Genomic DNA, 22,511 nt, shown 5'->3' with positions numbered 1-22,511 from the left:
CTTCAAAAAGAGTGTTGTGTCGTCAGCCAGGTGGCTGATAGTTATTTCTCTGTCTAATATAGAGATCCCCTTTAAACGACTACTTTGTATATGATCCCATAACAACTGGGCAGCTAACAAAAATAAATATGGAGAATTGGGACATCCTTGCATTTTCCCACATTTTAATTGGAACCTCGGACATGTAGCAGATTTGAGCTTTATAGAGTTATTACCATTGCAGTACAAAGTCTTCATTGTTTTGCGGGAAAAATTGCCGAAGTCAAATTTGTAAAGTGTCTTGAAGATTAATTCCATCTTACAATAGCCTCTGTCTTCGTCCACTCGGCTGTGACGTCATTCCTAGCTTCCGGCGTAAACGGAAGACAGCAGAAGCGAGCTGTACTGCCTCGTAACGTCAAGTGTGCAAACTGTCGTGAAAGCACATCGACTGAGAAAGCAGTGTGCAGGACGCTAATAAGTCGGTCTTATTATTTATTATCCAGTTTGAAATAATTACGTCGTATAACATACATCTCTGATTCTTTGTTTAAGGATGAAATCGTCTCGATGCGCTCGAAGCACTGTGCCGCTTCTCGTGCTATCTTTGCTTGTTAGTTAGCTTAGCTCGCTAGTTAGCTTAGCTTGTTAGCTGCTAACAAAGAAACGCGGACGTTATCAACACATCGCTAAGTAGAGGTGACGTGTGAGAGTAAAGTGTTGTAATTGTGTGAAAATGTCTACATTACAAATGTTGAGGGCGTTGGTGGATCAGCGACTAACTGCTGCCGTTGAAGAAATATTTGCAGTGTTAGAAAGAACGATAGCAGAATACGAGGCGGAACTTTCTAGGACAAAAGAGGAGAACAATCGACTACTGAACGCTGTTTTCAAGAAACATGAAGTTGTGTTACACAGAACAGGTTTGTTGACTTCTTACTCTCACATGTTTACTATTTGATTATTAACAAGAAAATGACACTGCCAAGTGAAAGTAAACAATATGGCCTGCAAATGTAACTAAAGAAGAACATGGATAACCAACAGAAAACATCCCTAGGTTTTGTTACAGAGGTAGTTTAGCAAATTAAAATGACAGCAAGCACTAAAGTGTCCGTTTGCAACTTGTTTAATATTAAAACATTTTTTTTACCCAAAAATATAACTAGATCATCACTGACTTGCTCATGTTAGCATTAGTGGTTTAACAGAACGTATACATATTTTCAAATGTCCATTTTCTTTCACAATGACTAGCTGAGAAAGGCTCCAGCGACCCCGAAAGGGACAAGTGGTAGAACATGGATGGATGGATAATTAAATTGAATAAAAATGGTTAGGAATTAGTTTGGTGTTCATGCTAGTCACCTACTGCTGTCTAGTACACACACAGAAACAGTCCGAGAGAAGCAACTAACAATTCACAGTCATGTTGTTGTTGTCATGATAGAATATACATTCAATGATAACTAGGGATGTACACATTGCTTTTTCACTCGGGCACCGGTGCTACTAAATGATAACATTTAGTAAGTAGCACAGAAAAAAATTAGAAGTGATACCAATATTTCTAAATAACAATTATAATATTAGCACACAAACAACATATACAGTAACACACATGTGCACACATACTAATAAGACCTCATTCAGCTTTTTATAGCCAAGTAATACTATAATAGTTTTGTCCACTAGCATGTATCAGTAACATAACATGACTGACAGCACATGCATTTACATTACTGATCATAATGCCACTAGTACACATGCCAGAATGAGAAGTGACGCTGATAGGGTTTCAATGTAGTCAGTGCCCAGGAACGGTGATGTGTTTAAAGTCTGTAAAAAAATCAGATAATGTTAAAACAATGTCTAAAAAGAAAATATTTATCCATGAAAGCAGAATATCATCTACTAAACATGGCTTTTAGCACAAAATGATGTCACTACACCGGTACGTACCATGTGCACGCACTTTATCTTTGTGTGTTGATCTAACGCAGGGGTCGGCAACCTTCAGCATACAAAGAGCCATTTTAGCGCATTTCCCCTCAAATAAAACCCACCTAGAGCCACAAACTCTGTTCGATTCCTAAAATGACGATAACACCACTTAGAGTTTCCTTACACTTGACTTATGACATCAAACACTTGACAAAAACGATTTGATTTTTATTTTTGAGTATAACAAAACAAATCACCGAATTCTTTTGAACATTAGAAAAAAAACACTGTTCCTTCGCTTATTCATGAATTAAAAATACAAATCTCAAAATCTTTTTTTTGATCCGTTCATTGCTAGAGGTTGACCGCTAAAAACAATACAATTGCATGGCAGCAAGAGATGTCACATAAGGGCTGTGACATACATTTCTATCGACAATATATTCAAATGTGTTTTATTTTCCTATGACAAGATCCCAGAACTTTCCAAAATAACAACTGTTGAATTAAAATAAACTAACTAAATAAGATGAAATATATTAAATCAAGTAACCATTATTTGTTGACATTCGGTTTCAAAGCCAAAGGGAGCAATAGCGGAGGCATGAAAGAACCGCATGCGGCTCCAGAGCCCTGATCTAACGTTAGCTATCACTGAATATAGAATCAAAATAATTAGATATTGTAAGGAATATAGATGCTAAAATGTGTGTGTGTGTGGGTGTGTGTAAACATTGAAGAGTTATGACATCATGTTATTTTGACAGTGTAGTTTGAGTGGGGTCATGTGACTGCCAGGCTCCGTTTGATTGGTGAAATGAAGTCAAAGGTCACTAGTGCTTAGTTTGGATTGGTGGAATGGAATCATGTTACCGTGCCCATTGTAAGTAGTCTTTCTAACGAGATAAATGACTACAAACCCCGTTTCCATATGAGTTGGGAAATTGCATTAGATGTAAATATAAACGAAATACAATGATTTGCAAATCATTTTCAACCCATATTCAATTGAATGCACAACAACGAAAACATATTTGATGTTCAAATTAATTAACATATTTTTTTTTGCAAATAATCATTAACTTTAGAATTTTATGCCAGCAAAACGTGACAAAGAAGTTGGGAAAAGTGGCAATACATTTCTGATAAAGTTGAGGAATGCTCATCAAACACTTATTTGGAACATCCCACAGGTGTGCAGGCTAATTGGGAACAGGTGGTTGCCATGATTGGGTATACAAAACAGCTTCCTATAAAATGCTCTGTCTTTCACAAGAAAGGATGGGGCAAGGTACACCTCTTTGTCCACAACTGCGTGAGCAAATAGTCAAACAGTTTAAAAAACAACGTTTTCAAAGTGAAATTGCAAGAAATTCAGGGATTTCAACATCTACGGTCCATAATATCATCAAAAGGTTCAACCACTGTCACTAAATACAGTTGGTCGCTACATCTGTAAGTGCAAGTTAAAGCTCTACTATGCAAAGCGAAAACCATTTATCAACAACATCCAGAAACGCCGCCGGGTTCTCTGGGCCCGAGATCACTAAGATGGACTGATGCAAAGTAGAAAAGTGTTCTGTGGTCTGACGATTCCACATTTCAAATTGTTTTTGGAAATATTCGAGATCGTGTCATCTGGACCAAAGGGGAAGCGAACCATCCAGACTATTATCGACGCAAAGTTAAAAAGCCAGCATCTGTGATGGTATGGGCGGGTAACTTACACATCTGTGAAGGCACCATTAATGCTGAAAGGTACATACAGGTTTTGGAACAATGTATGCTGCCATCTAAGCGCTGTCATTTTCATGGACGCCCCTGCTTATTTCAGCAAAACAATGCCAAGCTACATTCAGCACGTGTTACAACAGCGTGGCTTTGTAAAAAAAGAGTGCAGGTACTTTCCTGGCCCGCCTGCAGTCAAGACTAGTCTCCCATGGAAAATGTGTGGCGCATTATGAAGCATAAAATACGACAGCGGAGACCCCGGACTGTTGAATGACTAAAGCTCTACATAAAATAAGAAATGGGAAAGAATTCCACTTTCAAAGCTTCAACAATTAGTTTCCTCAGTTCCCAAATATTTATCGAGTATTGTTAAAAGAAAAGGTGATGTAACATAGCAGTGAACATGCCCTTTCCCAACTACTTAGGCACGTGTTGCAGCCATGAAATTCCAAGTTAATTATTATTTGCAAAAAAAAAATAAAGTTTATGAGTTAGAATATCAAATACTGTATTTCCTTGAATATGCGCCTGCCTTGAATTATTGCCGGGTCAAACTCGCTCCCCAAGTTTATAAGCGCATGCTTACTTTTATCACCGGGTGAAATTCGAGACGTCATGAGTGACACTTTCCCTGTCGTCATTTCCAAAATGGCGGAGGAGGTATTTTTTGCTTTAACTATGTGTAAACCAGGGGTCTTGTTCCACAGCCATACAGATCACACTGATGGTTGTGATATAAAACAATTTTAACATTCTTACTGATATGCGCCACACACTGTGAACCCACACCAAACAAGAATAACAAACACATTTCTGGAGAACATCGGCTCTGTAACACATTATAAACGCAACTTGACACTTACCCAGAATGTAATCATCCATGACTCTTACCGGCTATATTATACACCCCGCTAGCACCAACACCCCCCCACCCCCACCCCACTCTCCGTGCGTCGGTTGAGGTGGGCGGGGTTGGGAGCGCGTGTATAATATAGCCAAGAGTCATGGATGCATGGCATTGTGGGTAAGTGTTATGTTGCATTTATAATGTGTTACAGAGCCGATGTTCTCCAGAAATGGGTTTAGTGTGGGTTCACAGAGTGTGCCGCATATTAGTAAGAGTGTTAAAGTTATTTATATCACAACCATCAGTGTAAAAGGTGTGGCTGTTGACCAAGTATGCATTGCAATCTCGTATGAGAAGCAACGAAATGCATGCGTCCGGCCGCCACGCAGATAACATGGTGTAAAGGTGGGCGCAATGACATGTTGTAGAGCAGTGGTCCTCAACCACAGGGCCGCGGCCGCAGAATAATTTTTTATACAAATTTTTTTTATCACTCTCAAATTTATACTGCAATTATTGGCACTCGCTTACTTTTACCGCATGCCTTGAATAACCGCAGGAGTAAGAAGAGGTTTTAAATTAAATAGCGCCCCGGCGGCTATTCAAGGAAATACGGTATCTTGTCTTTGTATTGCATTCAATTGAATATGGGTTGAATAGGATTTGCAAATCATTGTATTTTGTTTATATTTACTTTTAACACAATTTCCCAACTCATATGGAAACGGGGTTTGTATATATATATACATATATATATATATATATATATATATATATATATATATATATATATATATATATATATATATATATATATATATATATATATATATATATATATATATATATACATATATATATATATATATATATATATATATATATATATATATATACATATATATATATATATGTATGTATGTATGTATGTATGTATGTATATATATATATATATATATACATATATATACATATATATAAATATATATATGTGTATATATATATATATATATATATATGTATGTATGTATGTATGTATGTAGGTACATACATGTCAATCAGTCAATGTTTATTTATATAGCCCTAAATCACAAGTGCCTCAAAGGGCTGCACAAAACACAACGACATCCTCGGTAGGGCCCACATAAGGGCAAGGAAAAACTCACCCCAGTGGGACAATGATGACTATGAGAAACCTTGGAGAGGACCGCATATGTGGGCACCCCCTCCAACAATGGATGTCGAGCGGATCCAACATGATATTGTGAAAGTTCAATCCATAGTGGATCTAACGTAACCGTGAGAATCAAGTCCAAAGTGGATCCAATATAGTAGCGAGAGTCCCATCCAAAGTGGAGCCAGCAAGAAACAATCCCAAGCGGAGGCGGATCAGCAGCGCAGAGATGTCCCCAACCGAAACAACAGGCGAGTGGTCCATCCTGGGTCCCGACACTGAACGACTGTTGAATTAACGAGGTGGGGGGACATAGGAGAAAAAGATAAGAAACGGCAGATCAACTGGTCTAAAAAGGGGGTCTATTTAAAGGCTAGTGTAAACAAATGAGTTTTAATATGAGACTTATATGCTTCTACTGAGGTAGCATCTCAAACTGTTACCAGGAGGGCATTCCAGAGTACTGGAGCCCGAACGGAAAACGCTCTATAGCCCGCAGACTTTTTTTGGGCTCTGGGAATCACTAATAAGCCGGAGTCGTTTAAACGCAGATTTCTTGCCGGGACATATGGTACAATACAATCGGCAAGATAGGCTGGAGCTAGACCGTGTAGTATTTTATACGTAAGTAGTAAAACCTTAAAGTCACATCTTAAGTGCACAGGAAGCCAGTGCAGGTGAGCCAGTATAGGTGTAATGTGATCAAACTTTCTTGTTCTTGTCAAAAGTCCAGCAGCCGCATTTTGTACCAACTGTAATCGTTTAATGCTAGACATGGGGAGACCCGAAAATAATACGTTACAGTAATCGAGACGAGACGTAACAAACACATGGATAATGATCTCAGCGTCGTTAGTGGACAAAATGGAGCAAATTTTAGCGATATTACGGAGATGAAAGAAGGTCGTTTTAGTAACGCTTTTAATGTGTTACTCAAACGAGAGAGTTGGGTTGAAGATAATACCCAGATTCTTTACAGAGTCGCGTTGTTTAATTGTTTGGTTGTCAAATGTTAAAGTTGTATTATTAAATAGAGGTCGATGTCTAGCAGGAATGATAATCAGCATTTCTGTTATTTTGGAGTTGAGTTGCAAAAAGTTGGCGGACATCCATTGTTTAATTTCATTAAGACACGCCTCCAGCTGACTACAATCCGGTGTGTTGGTCAGCTCTAGGGGCATGTAGAGTTGGCTGTGATCAGCATAACAGTGAAAGCTAACACCGTATTTGCGTATCATGTCACCTAGCGGCAGCATGTAGATGCTGAAGAGTGTAGGGCCAGGGACCAAACCCTGGGGAACTCCACACGTTACCTTAACATAGTCTGAGATCACATTGTTATAGGAGACGCACTGCATCTTGTCAGTAAGATAGGAGTTAACCCAAGACAGGGCTAAGTCTGACATACAAATTCATGTTTCGATACGCTCTAATAAAATATTATGATTGACGGTATCGAAAGCGGCACTAAGATCGAGGAGCAGCAACATAGATGACGCATCAGAATCCATCGTTAGCAATAGATCATTAGTCATTTTTGCGAGGGCTATCTCCGTAGAGTGATTTGCCCTGAAACCGAATTGAAAGGTTTCACATACAAACCCCGTTTCCATATGAGTTGGGAAATTGTGTTAAATGTAAATATAAACTGAATACAATGATTTGCAAATCCTTTTCAACCCATATTCAGTTGAATGCACTACAAAGACAAGCTATTTGATGTTCAAACTCATAAACTTTATTTTTTTTTGCAAATAATTAACTTAGAATTTCATGGCTGCAACACATGCCAATGTAGTTGGGAAAGGGCATGTTCACCACTGTGTTACATCACCTTTTCTTTTAACAACACTCGATAAATATTTGAGAACTGAGGAAACTAATTGTTGAAGCTTTGAAAGTGGAATTCTTTCCCATTTCTTGTTTTATGTAGAGCTTTAGTCGTTCGACAGTCCGGGGTCTCCGCTGTCGTATTTTATGCTTCATAATGTGCCACAAATTTTCGATGGGAGACATGTCTGGACTGCAGGCGGGCCAGGAAAGTACCCGCACTCTGTTACTACGAAGCCACGCTGTTGTAACACATGGCTTGGCATTATTTTGCTGAAATAAACAGGGACGTCCTTGATAACGTTGCTTGGATGACAACATATGTTGCTCCAAAACCTGTATGGACCTTTCAGCATTAATGGTGCCTTTACAGATGTGTAAGTTACCCATGCCTTGGGCACTAATACACCCCCATACCATCACAGATGCTGGCTTTTGAACTTTGCGCCTATAACAATCCGGATGGTTATTTTATTCTTCGTTCCGGAGGACACCACGTCCACAGTTTCCAAATATAATTTGAAATGTGGACTCGTCAGACCACAGAACACTTTTCCACTTTGCATCAGTCCATCTTAGATGAGCTCGGGCCCAGTGAAGCTGGCGGCGTTTCTTTGTGTTGTTGATAAATGGGTTTTTGCTTTGCATAGCAGAGTTTTAACTTGCACTTACAGATGTAGCAACAAACTGTAGTTACTGACAGTGGTTTTATGAAGTGTTCCTGAGCCCATGTGGTGATATCCTTTATACACTGATGTCGGTTTTTGATGCAGTACCGCCTGAGGGTTCAAAAGTCCGTAATATCATCGCTTATGTGCAGTGATTTCTCCAGATTCTCTGAACCTTTTGATGATTTTACGGACCGTAGATGGTAAAATCCCTGAATTCCTTACAATAGCTCGTTGAGAAATGTTATTCTAAAACTGTTTGACAATTTGCTTACAAATTGGTGACCCTCACGCCATCCTTGTTTGTGAATTACTTAGCATTTCATGGAAGCTGCTGTTATACCCAATCATGGCATCCACCTGTTCCCAATTAGCCTGCACACCTGTGGGATGTTCCAAAAAAGTGATTGATGAGCATTCCTCAACAGCCTCAACAGTATTTATTGGCGCCTTTCCCAACTACTTTGTCACGTGTTGCTGGCATCAAATTCTAAAGTTAATGATTATTTGCAAAAATATGTTGTCTTTGTAGCATATTCAACTGAAAATAGGTTAAAAGTGATTTGCAAATCATTGTATTCCGTTTATATTTACATCTAACACAATTTCCCAACTCATATGGAAACAGGGATTGTAGATTGTTAGATGCTAAGTGTTCATTTAGCTATCTGCAACAATTTTTTCGAGGATTTTCAAAATAAAGGGAAGGTGAGACTCCGGTCGGTGGTTTACCATGAGATCAGGATTGAGGTTAGGTCTTTTAAGGAGAGGATGAATAACCGCTTTTTTGAATGCTAGGGGAACAGTACCAGAGGAAAGTGATTACTTTAGTATACAAGAGTATCATAACTTTGGAAACGGTTTTACCCCTGACAAGCACTAGGTCTATCGTATTACTGTTGTGATGCGTTGGTTCATTTATTATTTGTATAAGACCACAGCTATCAGTTATAGTCTGGAGCGCCACGCACGGTGGGTCCGAAGGGGTATTCATATGGATATTAAAGTCCGCCATTATAATTATATTTTCGGCGTGCGTCACTAGATCAGCAACAAACTCTGAGAATTCACTGATAAAGTCCGAATAGGGCCCTGGGGAGCCGTAGATAACAGCCAAATATACTGTAGAGGCAGCGGTGCGACAGACCTCATAGTGAGCACCTCAAACGATTTATATTTATTATTTAGGTTAGGACTAAGTTTTCGTTGTATATTAGTGCGACCCCCCGCCCTTTTTAAGGGGACGGGCAATATGCGCATTCGTATAGTTAGAAGGAGAAGCCTCGTTTAGCGCTAAAAAGTTGTCTGGTTTCGCTGAGACCGATGACGTCAAGGTTGTTGTCTCTAATGACCTAATTAACTAATAACGTTTTGGGAGACAATGATCTTATGTTTATAAAGCCCATATTATAGGTAGTGGGCTGTTTAAAGGAGTTTTGGATCAAATTATCCATAGTATCAATGTTAATATTGTTGCGTTTATTATGCGTAGTGCACTTAAACTAATTACGACCATATCTGGGAATTGATATGACGGGTATTTTCAGATTGTTTGCTTGATGCTGCGATAAACTGAAAGCATCATAATTTGCCACCTTAGTAGAACGCATGTCCAACTCTGACACAGTCATAGCAGAAAAAACATTATGTGAGATGTGTATTATTCTAAGAAAATTGCTATGTTTGCAGGGATTATCCAGCCTGGCGCTTGCTAGTTCTATTTTAACTGACTCCTCACCCAGACTAGCAGGCTCTGTAATTGCCTGTGACCGGGCTTGCTCTAGTGCAGTTAGTCAAATGTTACTCAACGAGAAATCTATGTTCCTAGAGAAGATGATAGCGCATTCCCGGTTAGGGTGAAGGCCGTCTCTCATCAGCAAGCCAGGTTTGCCCCAGAAAGAGGGCCAATTATCAATAAACGTAAATCCCTGTTGTCTACAGAAGCTAGCCAGCCACTTATTATGCGAGACTAATCTGCTATATCTCTCATCATTGCCTCTCGCAGGCAGGGGGCCAGAGACAATTACTCGATGCCTGGACATCTTTCTAGCGAGATCGCAAGTCCTGGCTATGTTTCTTTTTGTAATCACTGACTGTCTCATCCTAGTATAATTGGAGCCAACGTGTAAAACTATTTTCGCATAACCAGTGGTGTGATTTGCCTGTCGTACATATTTACTAGGCCTGTTGCGAGTTAGCTTCCTAAGATTAGCTTCAATGTCAGGTGCTCTTGCCCGGGGAATACACTTAATTGTGGCTGGTTTGCTAAGCTTTATGTTTTGGGTGATGGAGTCCCCTATGACTAAAGTGTGGTGCTTGGTGGAGTGGGCTGTAGGACTAGCTAAAGGGCTAAATCTATTATGCGTCTCAACCGGTACACCGTAGCTTGTAGGCCGCTTAGGGCTGCTACAGGCTGGGCTAGTTATCTCTCTATCAGATGTGTCCGCAACATCTAAAATTACGAAATTACACTGCTCTAACTGGCGGACACGGCTCTCTAGCAGAGCCAACCTATCCATGAGTAAGGTGCACGAAGCGCAGGAAGCCATACTCACAGAACTTTCTGTCGCAGAATGGAGTGCCAGCTGTCTTCGGGGAAGTGGTGCAGGGGAGTATCTTCCTTCAGACCGGCGCTGCCTTTCTCCGTGCTAGCTTCGTTAGCTTAGCAGCTAGCTAGCTGAAAACGGAGTGGTGAGACAGAGATCGGGTGATTTGTAAGTTAAACGGAACTATTAAATATGTTCGAGAAGTTGTAAAGAAAGCTGCTAACCAATTAAAAGCATACAGATAGAATGATATTTAGCTTTTTAGCAACAGCGAGCAGTCACTCACGGTGACCCGGAACCGGAAGTCACCAACATATATATGTATATGTATATATATATATATATATATATATATATATATATATATATATATCCATCCATCCATCCATCCATCATCTTCCGCTTATCCGAGGTCGGGTCGCGGGGGCAGCAGCCTAAGCAGGGAAGCCCAGACTTCCCTATCTCCAGCCACTTCGTCTAGCTCTTCCCGGGGGATCCCGAGGCGTTCCCAGGCCAGCCGGGAGACATAGTCTTTCCAACGGTTCCTGGGTCTTCCCCGTGGCCTCCTACCAGCTGGACGTGCCCTAAACACATCCCTAGGGAGGCGTTCGGGTGGCATCCTGACCAGATGCCCGAACCACCTCATCTGGCTCCTCTCAATGTGGAGGAGCAGCGGCTTTACGTTGAGCTCCTCCCGGATGGCAGAGCTTCTCACCCTATCTCTAAGGGAGAGCCCCGCCACCCGGCGGAGGAAACTCATTTCGGCCGCTTGTACCCGTGATCTTATCCTTTCGGTCATGACCCAAAGCTCATGACCATAGGTGAGGATGGGAACGTAGATCGACCGGTAAATTGAGAGCTTTGCCTTCCGGCTCAGCTCCTTCTTCACCACAACGGATCGATACAACGTCCGCATTACTGAAGACGCCGCACCGATCCGCCTGTCGATCTCACGATCCACTCTTCCCCCACTCGTGAACAAGACTCCTAGGTACTTGAACTCCTCCACTTGGGGCAGGGTCTCCTCCCCAACCCGGAGATGGCACTCCACCCTTTTCCGGGCGAGAACCATGGACTCTGACTTGGAGGTGCTGATTCTCATTCCAGTCGCTTCACACTCGGCTGCGAACCGATCCAGTGAGAGCTGAAGATCCCGGCCAGATGAAGCCATCAGGACTACATCATCTGCAAAAAGCAGAGACCTAATCCCGTGGCCACCAAACCGGAACCCCTCAACGCCTTGACTGCGCCTAGAAATTCTGTCCATAAAAGTTATGAACAGAATCGGTGACAAAGGACAGCCTTGGCGGAGTCCAACCTTCACTGGAAACGTGTCCGACTTACTGCCAGCAATGCGGACCAAGCTCTGACACTGATCATACAGGGAGCGGACTGCCACAATAAGACATTCCGATACCCCATACTCTCTGAGCACTCCCCAAAGGACTTCCCGAGGGACACGGTCGAATGCCTTCTCCAAGTCCACAAAGCACATGTAGACTGGTTGGGCAAACTCCCATGCACCCTCAAGAACCCTGCCGAGAGTATAGAGCTGGTCCACAGTTCCACGACCAGGACGAAAACCACACTGTTCCTCCTGAATCCGAGGTTCGACTATCCGGCGAAGCCTCCTCTCCAGTACACCTGAATAAACCTTACCGGGAAGGCTGAGGAGTGTGATCCCACGATAGTTGGATATATATATATATATATTTGTATGTACATACATGTACATGTGGGCACTTGTGTATGTGTATGGACATCACATGGACAAAGATAAGACCTTCTGGACGAAAGTTCTGTGCTCAGATGAAACAAAAATGGAGCTGTTTGGACACAATACCCAGCAACATGTTTGGAGAAGAAAAGGTGAGGCCTTTGATTTCAGGAACACCATGTCTACCATCAAGCGTGGTGGTGGTGGTAGTATTGTGCGCTGGGTCTGTTTTTCGGCCAATAGAACTGGTGCTTTACAGAGTAAATGGGACAATGAAAAAGGAGGATTACCTCCAAATTCTTCAGCACTACCTAAAATCTTCAGCCCGGAGGTTGGGTCCTGGGCGCAGTTGGGTGTTCCAACAGAACAATGACCCCAAACACACGTCAAACGTGTTAGAGGATTGGCTAAATCAGACTAGAATTAAGGTTTTAGAATGGCCTACCCAAAGTCCTGACTTAAATGCTGAAGAAACAAGTCCATGTCAGAAAACCAACAATTTTGTCAAGTGGAGTGGTCAAAAATCAACCAGAAGCTTGTGGATGGCTACCAAAAGCGCCCTATAGCAGTCAAACTTGGCAAGGGGCATGTAACCAAATATGAACATTGCTGTATGTATACTTTTGACCCAGCAGATTTGCTCACATTTTCAGTAGACCCATAAGAAATTAATTAAAAAAAAAAACTTCATTAATATTTTTTGTGACCAACAAGTATGTGCTCCAATCACTCTATCACAAAAACATAAGAGTTTTAGAAAGTATTGGAAACTCAAGACAGCCATTACATTATGTCAACTTTTGACCACTATTGTTTGTGTGTGTGTATATATATATATATATATATATATATATATATATATGTATATGTATATATATATATATATATATATATATATATATACATATATATATATATATATACACGCACACACACTCAAAAGCACAGATTCCAACCATCGCAGTTCAAGACATGGCGGTCATTTTAAAACGTATCGTATTGACGTCTCCCTAACTTAATGGGCCGTGGGCCATAATTGTCCCAGAACTGGTCTAAATGAAAGCAATACAGGCATCTTATTTGGCTAACATGTTGACTGTAGTCCATCTCACCCACCCATTTTCTACCGCTTGTCACGGCACTCGGGCGGGAGGCGGTGTACACCCTGGACAAGATTTCTAATGTCTCTAAAGATAAAGCGGAAAATCATCGTAATTCTTGTCAACCAGCAGGGTGAGCTGGTCACTAGTTGGCTGGCATGTAGTACATTATTTCTTGTGTGACTATGACTTATTCAGAGAGCAAACAGCACACTTTCACGTTTGGTGTTTACAATTTACGGAGTGCAGGTATTACTTTAAGGATGTGTTTATGTAAATGAAGTGGATTGGTACCTTGGTCTAGGAAGGCATTTCCTTAAAGGTTTTCTTGTGTCAGATAGAAGTACCCTTGTTGCAGTGACGGAAAACTGATGAGAATGTGAAATCATATGCTGTGAAGGAATGAATGATGGGTTCTCACTTCTCTGTGCAGCGCTTTGAGTGTCTAGAAAACCGCTTTATAAATCTAATCCATGAATGTCTTATGTGACTGAGCAAAGCTGGACGTTTCTAAAGCTTGTGTTTGTCTTCTCGTGGCCCGCAGACCTTGAGGAAGAACATCATCTCCGGGAGCAGGAGGAGGAACCACAGCCCCTCCACATTAAAAAGGAAGAAGAGATACCACAGCTCCAACACATTAAAGATCCACAGTCTCCCCATATTAAAGACGAAGCAACAGAACACAGCATTAGTCAGGAGGGAGAGCATATTGAAGGACTGCTGGAGTTCCCAGTGACTGGTATCCCTGTGAAGAGTGAAGATGATGAGGTCAAAGGTGAAAGTGAGGAGAAGAGAGAGGCGGAGCCTCCAAGCAGCAGCTCAACACAACACATGACAACAGAAGCTGATAAAGACCACTGTGGAGGATCACAAGCAGACAAGCTCTTAGCTCCTCTATCAGATAGTGAGGACACAACGTCACACTCTCCTGACACTGATGATGAAGACTCTAAAGATGATAAGACATGTCACACTGACAAAACTCACTTAACATGTTCTCACTGTGACAAAACCTTTAAATACCATTATCTTCTGAAAACACACTTGAGAAGACACACTGGAGAAAAACCTTTTTGTTGTTCAACCTGTGGCTTATCTTTTACAAGGAAGGAAAATATGAAAGAGCACACAAGAACTCACACAGGAAAAAAAACTTTTTCGTGTTCTCTGTGTAATTCAAGTTTTTTCCGAGGTCACCATTTGAAAACCCACATGAGAATACACACTGGGGAAAAACCTTTTTCTTGTTCAATTTGTGGCTTATCTTTTACAAGGAAGGGAAATATGAAAGAGCACACAAGAACACACACTGGAGAAAAACCTTTTTCTTGTTCAATCTGTGACTTATCTTTTGCAAGGAAGCAAACTATGAAAGTTCACACAAGATTACACAAAGGGGAAAAACCTTTCTCGTGTTCTGTGTGTGATTCAAGGTATGTACGAAGTCAAGATTTGAAAAAACACCTGAAAAGACACACTGGGGAAGACGTTTTTAAATGTTCTGTGTGTAATTCTAATTTTGTCCAAGGTGAACGTTTGAAAATCCACATGAAAACACACACTGGAGAAAAACCTTTTTCTTGTTCAGTCTGTGGCTTATCTTTTTCAAGGAAAGCCGGTTTGAAAGATCACACAAGAACACACACTGGAGAAAAACCTTTTTCCTGTTCAGTTTGTGATTCAAGTTTTACACGAAGTCGAAATTTGAAAAGACACATGAGAACACACACTGGAGAAAAAGTGTTGAGTTGCAGTGTGTGTGATGAAAGATTCTCTCATGAATACCAACTTAACAAACACAAGTGTGCTGGTGAGACCAGCAGCAGTAAAATAGAAAAGCGCTCCACAGACCTCCAACAGGACAAATCTCCCAGTAGTAACTATCCTTCAAAAGAAGGCTGAATCCAAATGATGATCAGGATCAACATCAAAATCGAATCACTTGTTCGTTATCCCATTTCTGACATGTCCTGAAAGTTTAAGTAGCATCTGACTATACTTGTTGTTGTTATGATTTCAACTAAATGACAATCAAACAAACCCCAAATCACTTGTTTAGGTATTTTTCAATGACTTCAATAGCAAACATAAATAGGTTTTAGTTACACATCCTGGAAAACAACATCCAACAATAGTTTACATTTATTACTCATTCTTACTCATATTTTAGTTGTGTACTAACACACCAATCTGTACTTCTGCTAATATTTGAGAAGTGATGATGATTGGGTTCAGTGTGCCCCTTCACAGGCTTGCTGTCTCCAAAACAAGTCTCCAGCATGGTGGTGCCAGCAGTCCTACTACTTGTACTTGTACACTATACTATGTAATTATGCACACCTTTGTAAGATAGACATTTTTTTTGTATAAGCAATTTGAAACCAGCGCTGTATCCTTTGCATGTGACCTTGTAGAATAAAATGTCTGTTTTTTATGAACAATGGTCTGATTCTTTGAGATGGTTAGCAACATAAAACAAGTATTTTGGGTGGAGCAGAAAGCCTGATTGACTGTTTACACATGACTTTTGCGACACTTCTGTTGTAATCAGACTTATTTTGTTGTCTTACATATGTTGTATATAATTATGTGTGTGATATATATATATATATATATATATATATATATATATATATATATATATATATATATATATATATATATATATATATATATATATATATATATATATATATATATATATATATATATATATGAAACGGGTGATTCCCTTGTCCGACTGGGGAACTTCAACGCTCATGTTGGCAAAGACAGTGAAACCTGGAGAGACGTGATTTGGAAGAATGGCCGCCTGGATCTGAACCCGAGTGGTGTTTTGTTATTTGACTATTGTGCTCGTCACAGATTGTCCATAACAAACACCATGTTCAAAGAAAAAGGTGTCCATATGTGCACTTGGTACTAGGACGCCCTTGGCTGCAGTTCTGTGATCGATTTTGTAGTTGTGTCATGGGTGGAAAACGCACGGCCCGCCACTAATATATTCAAGATGGCGGCGCCCGGAAAGGCTGCGACATCGAGGAGCTACTGCTAAATATGGAACATTTGGCAGAAATACCGGACAATTCTACAAACTTTATGGCTGGCTCACATCGTGGTCACTCCGTGATCACGTACGACCGCCAGACACTTCTGGATGTGGACATATCGGGCCGTTTTGGACTGATAGACGCGTGCTTGCTAGACCTGCTAACTAGCATGGGAATACTACGCCGGCTACATCCAGCCGGGAACGTCTAGCAAAGTCTCCTGTCAGAGAGACTCTTAATTCCCACCTCCGGAAGAACTTTGAACATGTCACGAGGGAGGTGCTGGACATTGAGTCCGAGGGGACTATGTTCCGCACCTCTATTGTCGAGGCGGCTGACTGGAGCTGTGGCCGCAAGGTAGTTGGTGCCTGTCGTGGCGGTAATCCTAGAACCTATTGGAAGACACCAGCGGTGAGGGATAGCGTCGAGCTGAAGAAAAAGTACTATGGGGTTATTTTGGCTTATAGGACTCCGAAAGCAGTGGACAGATACCGTCAGGCCAAGCGGTGTGTGGTTTCAGCGGTAGCGAAGGCAAAAACTCGGACATGGCATGAGTGCGGGCAAGCCATGGGAAATGACTTCTGGACGGCTTCAAAATTCAGGACCACCATCTGCCGCCTTAGGAAGGGGAAGCAGTGCAATGTCAACACCGTGTATGGTGGGGATGGTTTTCTGCTGACCTCGACTGCAGATGTTGTGGATCGGTGGAGAGAATACTTGGAACACCTCTTCAATCCCACCAACACGTCTTCCTATGAGGAAGCAGTGTCTGGTGTGCAGCTTCAGTGGTCGCGGAGGCAAAAACTCGGACATGGGAGGAGTTCGGGGAAGCCATGGAAAACAACTTCTAGATGGCTCCAAAGCCATTCTGGACCACCAGCCGCCGCCTCAGGAAGGGGAAGCAGTGCAATGTCAACACCGTGTATGGCGGGGATGGTTTTCTGCTGACCTCGATTGCGTATGTTGTGGATCGGTGAAAGGAATACTTTGAAGACCTCCTCAATCCTACCAACACGTCTTCCAATGAAGACGCAGTGCCTGGGGAATCTGTGGTGGGCTCTCCTATTTCTGGGGATGAGATTGCAGAGGTAGTTAAAAAGCTCCTCGGTGGCAAAGCTCCAGGGTTGGATGAGATCCGCTCCGAGTTCCTTAAGGCTCTGGAGGCTGTGGGGCTGTCTTGGTTGACAAAACTCTGCAACATTGCATGGACAATGAATTGGCAGACAACGGGTTAGCAACGGGTAGGGACAACCTCCACTGGACCGAGGACACGGCCAGGAAAATGCTGAAGCACTGGCTTCAGCATTTAAATTTGTCGTCCCCAAAAACCCGACCTGTCGGGGGGGGGAGACGCAAACAACAACAACAAAAACATTGTAAATTTATCAAAACATTTTATACTTACCTCCTTGCAGCGCTCCCTCCTCGACAAAGGCCTCAGTTTCGTCCCGTCCACCACCCTCAGTTCCGAGTGGCACCATCAAGTAAAATTCGACCTGCAAGAATATCATAGGGGTGTCAAACTTGCAGTGTTTTATGAAAAACAAGAGTCCCTTGGGCCGCGACCTTTCACCTCAAGGTCCGAATGGGAGCCCTCACCGGGTCTGCTACCTCAGGAGGTCCACACGCTGGTCCTGGCGGATGAGCACCCATCGCTCCTGTCGAGTAGCGCCCTCGCGGTGGCGCCCAATCTAACGCGTGACAAAACGGAGGCCCTCCAGAGTCTGAAACACAACAAGAACATAGTTATCAAACCGGCAGACAAGGGAAGCGCAGTGGTCATTGTAGACAGGTCTCAATATGTCTAGGAGGGCACCAGACAATTGAATGACAGTTTATTACTCACCTTTGACCACGCCCATTTACCTCAACACCATTCCTATGATAGTAAAAGTAATTAACAACGTATTAAATAAAATATTTATTAACTCCAAACAACATACCTTTTGGGTGAATCGGAACCCCGTCCCCGCAGATTCTAATTGCTCCCCAAGATTCACAAGGAGCCACACAAGTGGAGCCAGCCCCACGTGATACCATCAGGCAGGCCCATTGTGGGGCTTCACATTGGCAGAGGGGTTAGTGCGTCTGCCTCACAATACGAAGGTCCTGCAGTCTTGGGTTCAATCCCAGGCTCGGGATCTTGCTGTGTGGAGTTTGCATGTCCTCCCCGTGAATGCGTGGGTTCCCTCCGGGTACTCCGGCTTCCTCCCACTTCCAAAGACATGCACCTGGGGATGGGTTGATTGGCAACACTAAATTGGCCCTAGTGTGTGAATGTGAGTCTGAATGTTGTCTGTCTATCTGTGTTCGCCCTGCAATGAGGTGGCGACTTGTCCAGGGTGTACGCCGCCTTCCGCCCGATTGTAGCTGAGATAGGCGCCGGCGCCCCTCGCGACCCCAAAAGGGAATAAGCGGTAGAAAACGGATGGATGGAGGTCCATTGTGTCCGACTGCGGCAGTGAGACCTACAGGATGGCAGAATACATTGACTTTTATTTGACCCCACTCTCCATCAAACACGATAGTTACCTGAAGGACACATATGATTTCATTGACAAAATAAAAAAATACAGACGTTCCCCAAGATGCCATTTTATTCACTATAGATATAGATAGCTTATACACAAATATTGATATTGACCAAGCTGTAAAAAATATTTTCTACAAATATCGAGATGTTAGCAGGCCCGAAAAAGAACTTCTGCAGCTTCTCGATATTAACCTCAGAAGGAATGATTTCGAGTTCAATGGCCGGTTTTATTTACAAATCAAGGGCACGGCCATCAGCAAAAAGTTTGCTCCAGCCTACGCCAATATTTTCATGGCAGAATGGGAGACCTCTGCCCTGGCTACCTGCCCAATTAAGTCTCTCCACTGTCTACGTTACCTCGATGACATCTGGGGGGTGTGGGCTCATTCAATGGAGGACTTTGAGGTGTTCCGGCACACCCTCAATACCCACAACCCAAGTATCACCATCAAGTCCACCACCAGCCCCCGTCGGTTGACTTCCTGGACACTACCACCTTTAAAGGTCCGGACTTTTCCTCCACTCACCACCTGGACATTAAGTTTTTTTTAAGCAGACTGACACACATGCCCTCCAGTTTCCACCCCCGACATACTTACGTGGGACTGGTCAAATCCCAGTTGTTGAGGTTCCACCGGATCTGCACCAGGAGGGAGGACTTTATTACGGACACTGGAGCCCTGTTTACTGCCCTGAGGAAGAGGGGGTATTCTAGATCCTTCCTCAGGAGACAGTTCAGGTGCTTCCTGGACCCGAAAAAGCCTCCCCTTGGTGAGTCCATGATCCGCCTCATCACGACCTTATAACCTGCGGCGGTACAGGTGGCTAGAAGAGTGAAACAAAATTTCTGGGACTTTGTGGAAAAAAGTGGCAGGCTCAAACAACACTACTTGGTGTCAGCTTACCGAAAGAACCCCGGCCTGGGCAATTTACTGGTCAGGGCCCGGGTCAGTTCCCCCGGAGATCCGCTTCCATCCCCTGGCTGCTCAACCGCCAGAATGGCAAGGTCTTCCGGCCGCTGTGCAGAGGTGACAGACACACCAAAAACTGTGTTTATGTCATCCTTTCACCCTATGTTGGTGAAACGGGCAACAACATCACCACCCGTTTCCACCAGCACAAGTATATCGTCTGGCAGAAGAACACGACTACCCACCTTGTGCAACACTTCATCTGGCAGGGGTGGGCTTCCGTCCGGGCGTGTGTTGTCCAGACTGACTCCAGATGGAGTGTTGCCAAACGGATGCGGGCGGAACGCCTCTGGACCACGAAATTGGGGACCGAGCATCCAGGGGGCCTCAATGAGGCGTGAGTTCGAGCCCGCTGGGCCATAGATGGACTGTGCACGCCTTTCTTATTTTCTTTTTTCTACTCTTTTATCGCCCTTCCCCAACACTTTGCCCTAACCGACTCTCTTTCTTAACGCCTAAACCTACCCGTCTCTCTTTTATTCACGCCTAAAACCTACCCGTCTCTCTTTTTCATTAAATCTAACTCTAACCCTAACCCCAACCCCAACCCTAACTCTAAACCTAACCCTCCCCGGCAGTCATGAGAAAACCTCCTACTGTGAGGACACACAGGGAAGCGGTCCTTACCCATGGGGTTTCCAGGAAGCACTCTTTACCTTCTGGGGAACTCGAACACCCCCAGTGGGCATGGCTCAGCCAGCCTGATGAGGCCTGAAAGGCCGAAACGCGCGTCGAAGGATATCTATCCAACATGTGTTTGTCACTGCATTTAACGCCCGATTCGATTTCTTCCAGGGTCCTTGTGGAGTCCTGCGTTTGGCGTGGCCGTTGCCTTGTAGACGGACAGTGCATACCCTCCTTTCCCCTAACCCCAACCTTAACCAGCCAGTACCTCCAATCTGCTGTCGGGTGACGTCCTGCCGGCGTGGTGACGACCTGGGTGGCCTGCTCGGTGAGTGCTTCGTTTCATAGTGCGGGTGTGGTGACGGAACAACAAGTCGAACATTTAGACTTGATTTAAACACATTTTCAACTGTAGGGAAAGGTACATATAAGCAAACATTTTATTGATGTGATCAAACATCCCGATATTCACTGGGGGTGTTTGTCCACTATGTGTTGCACATATGTCAATTTTACGCATCACATATGTAGGAATTTATTCTGAGGGTCTCTAGACTCCACTGCAGCGGAGAGCATTAGCCCCGCCCCCTGCAGCACTATATAACCCTCCACCCGTTTGAAACAGGCTCATTCACTCCCCGGCAGTTCATGAGTTACCCTCCTGCTGTGAGGACACACAGGGAAGCTGACCTTAGCCATGGGGTTTCCAGGAAGCACCCTTTACCTACTGGGGAACTCAAAAACCCCCAGTGGGCATGGCTCAGCCAGCCTGACGAGGCCTAAAAGACTGAAACGCGCGTTGCTGGATAGCTATCCAACATGTGTTTGTCACTGCTTTTAACGCCCAATTCGATTTCTTCCAGGGTCCTTGGGGAGTCTTGCGTTTGGCGTGGCCGTTGCCTGGACAGGTGTAGACAGACAGTGCATATCCTCCTCTTCCCCTAACCCCTTTTTTGGGAAGTTGTTTTTATACCCAATCATGTCACCCACCTGTTCCCAATTAGCCTGCACACCTTTGAGATGTTCCAAATAAGTATTTCATGAGCATTCCTCAACTTTATCAGTATTAATTGCCACCTTTCCCAACTTCTTTGTCACGTGTTGCTAGCATAAAATTTAAAGTTAATGATTATTTGCAAAAAAAAAAATGTTTATCGGTTTGAACATCAAATATATTGTCTTTGTAGCAAATCATTGTATTCCATTTATATTTACATCTAACACAATTTCCCAACTCATATGGAAACGGGGTTTGTATAAAGAAAACATCCACTGAGATTAATATTAATCCGATGACTTAGAAGTGCAAATGCATTGCAAATGAGACTCATATATAAGGAAAATATCCAGTATACAACAATTGGACAGCACAGGTTTCATTTGTGCCACATTCCAAAATGTGTATGACAGATAAGAGGTTAGAACCACTCCTTCAGTGTAACATGTCTAAAAGAATCATCATGTTAGTAATAATGAGAAAATGTGTCCTTCAGAAGAGGAAACCCCCTGTCTGGTCTGTCTTGTCTCCCAGCTGCAAAAGTCTGCGTGGTAAAGTCCGAGCTTAGCTGACAGGACAGATGCATCGCATTGTTTCACTATTGGATTTCCTCGGCAAATATTACCAGGAAGTTGGCTCTGATCCCACACAGCTCGGTCCAAATCCTATTCATTACTTGAGCATTGAAGTGAACATCCTTCAGGCCAGGTTTGAAGAGCTTTGACGGGGGTGATGTTGCTCATCGTTCACAATCATGAGACAAGAATACACATGTATTTTATGTCGTAATATGTAATATG

General features: G+C 42.9%; 1 protein-coding gene across 2 annotated transcripts; it reads left to right on the top strand.

Annotated features, from left to right (window-relative positions):
* Nucleotides 1–386: 386 nt before the first annotated feature.
* LOC133555745 (gastrula zinc finger protein XlCGF57.1-like) lies at nt 387–15,977 on the top strand. Of its 2 annotated transcripts, XM_061905066.1 has the most exons (3): nt 387–902; nt 12,496–12,588; nt 14,081–15,977. In XM_061905066.1, exons 1-3 carry the CDS (start codon nt 716–718, stop codon nt 15,436–15,438), a joined length of 1,638 nt encoding a protein of 545 aa, XP_061761050.1. In that variant the 5' UTR covers nt 387–715; the 3' UTR covers nt 15,439–15,977. The 2 variants fall into 2 exon arrangements, with proteins under 2 accessions (XP_061761050.1, XP_061761059.1); XM_061905075.1 differs by lacking the exon at nt 12,496–12,588.
* The last annotated feature ends 6,534 nt before the right edge of the window (nt 15,978–22,511 follow it).

Source organism: Nerophis ophidion, linkage group LG01 (assembly GCF_033978795.1).
Source record: "Nerophis ophidion isolate RoL-2023_Sa linkage group LG01, RoL_Noph_v1.0, whole genome shotgun sequence".
NCBI classification, from domain to species: Eukaryota; Metazoa; Chordata; class Actinopteri; order Syngnathiformes; family Syngnathidae; genus Nerophis; species Nerophis ophidion.
The sequence above is the reverse complement of the archived record's forward strand: the minus strand, read 5'-3'. Positions and strand labels throughout refer to the sequence as shown.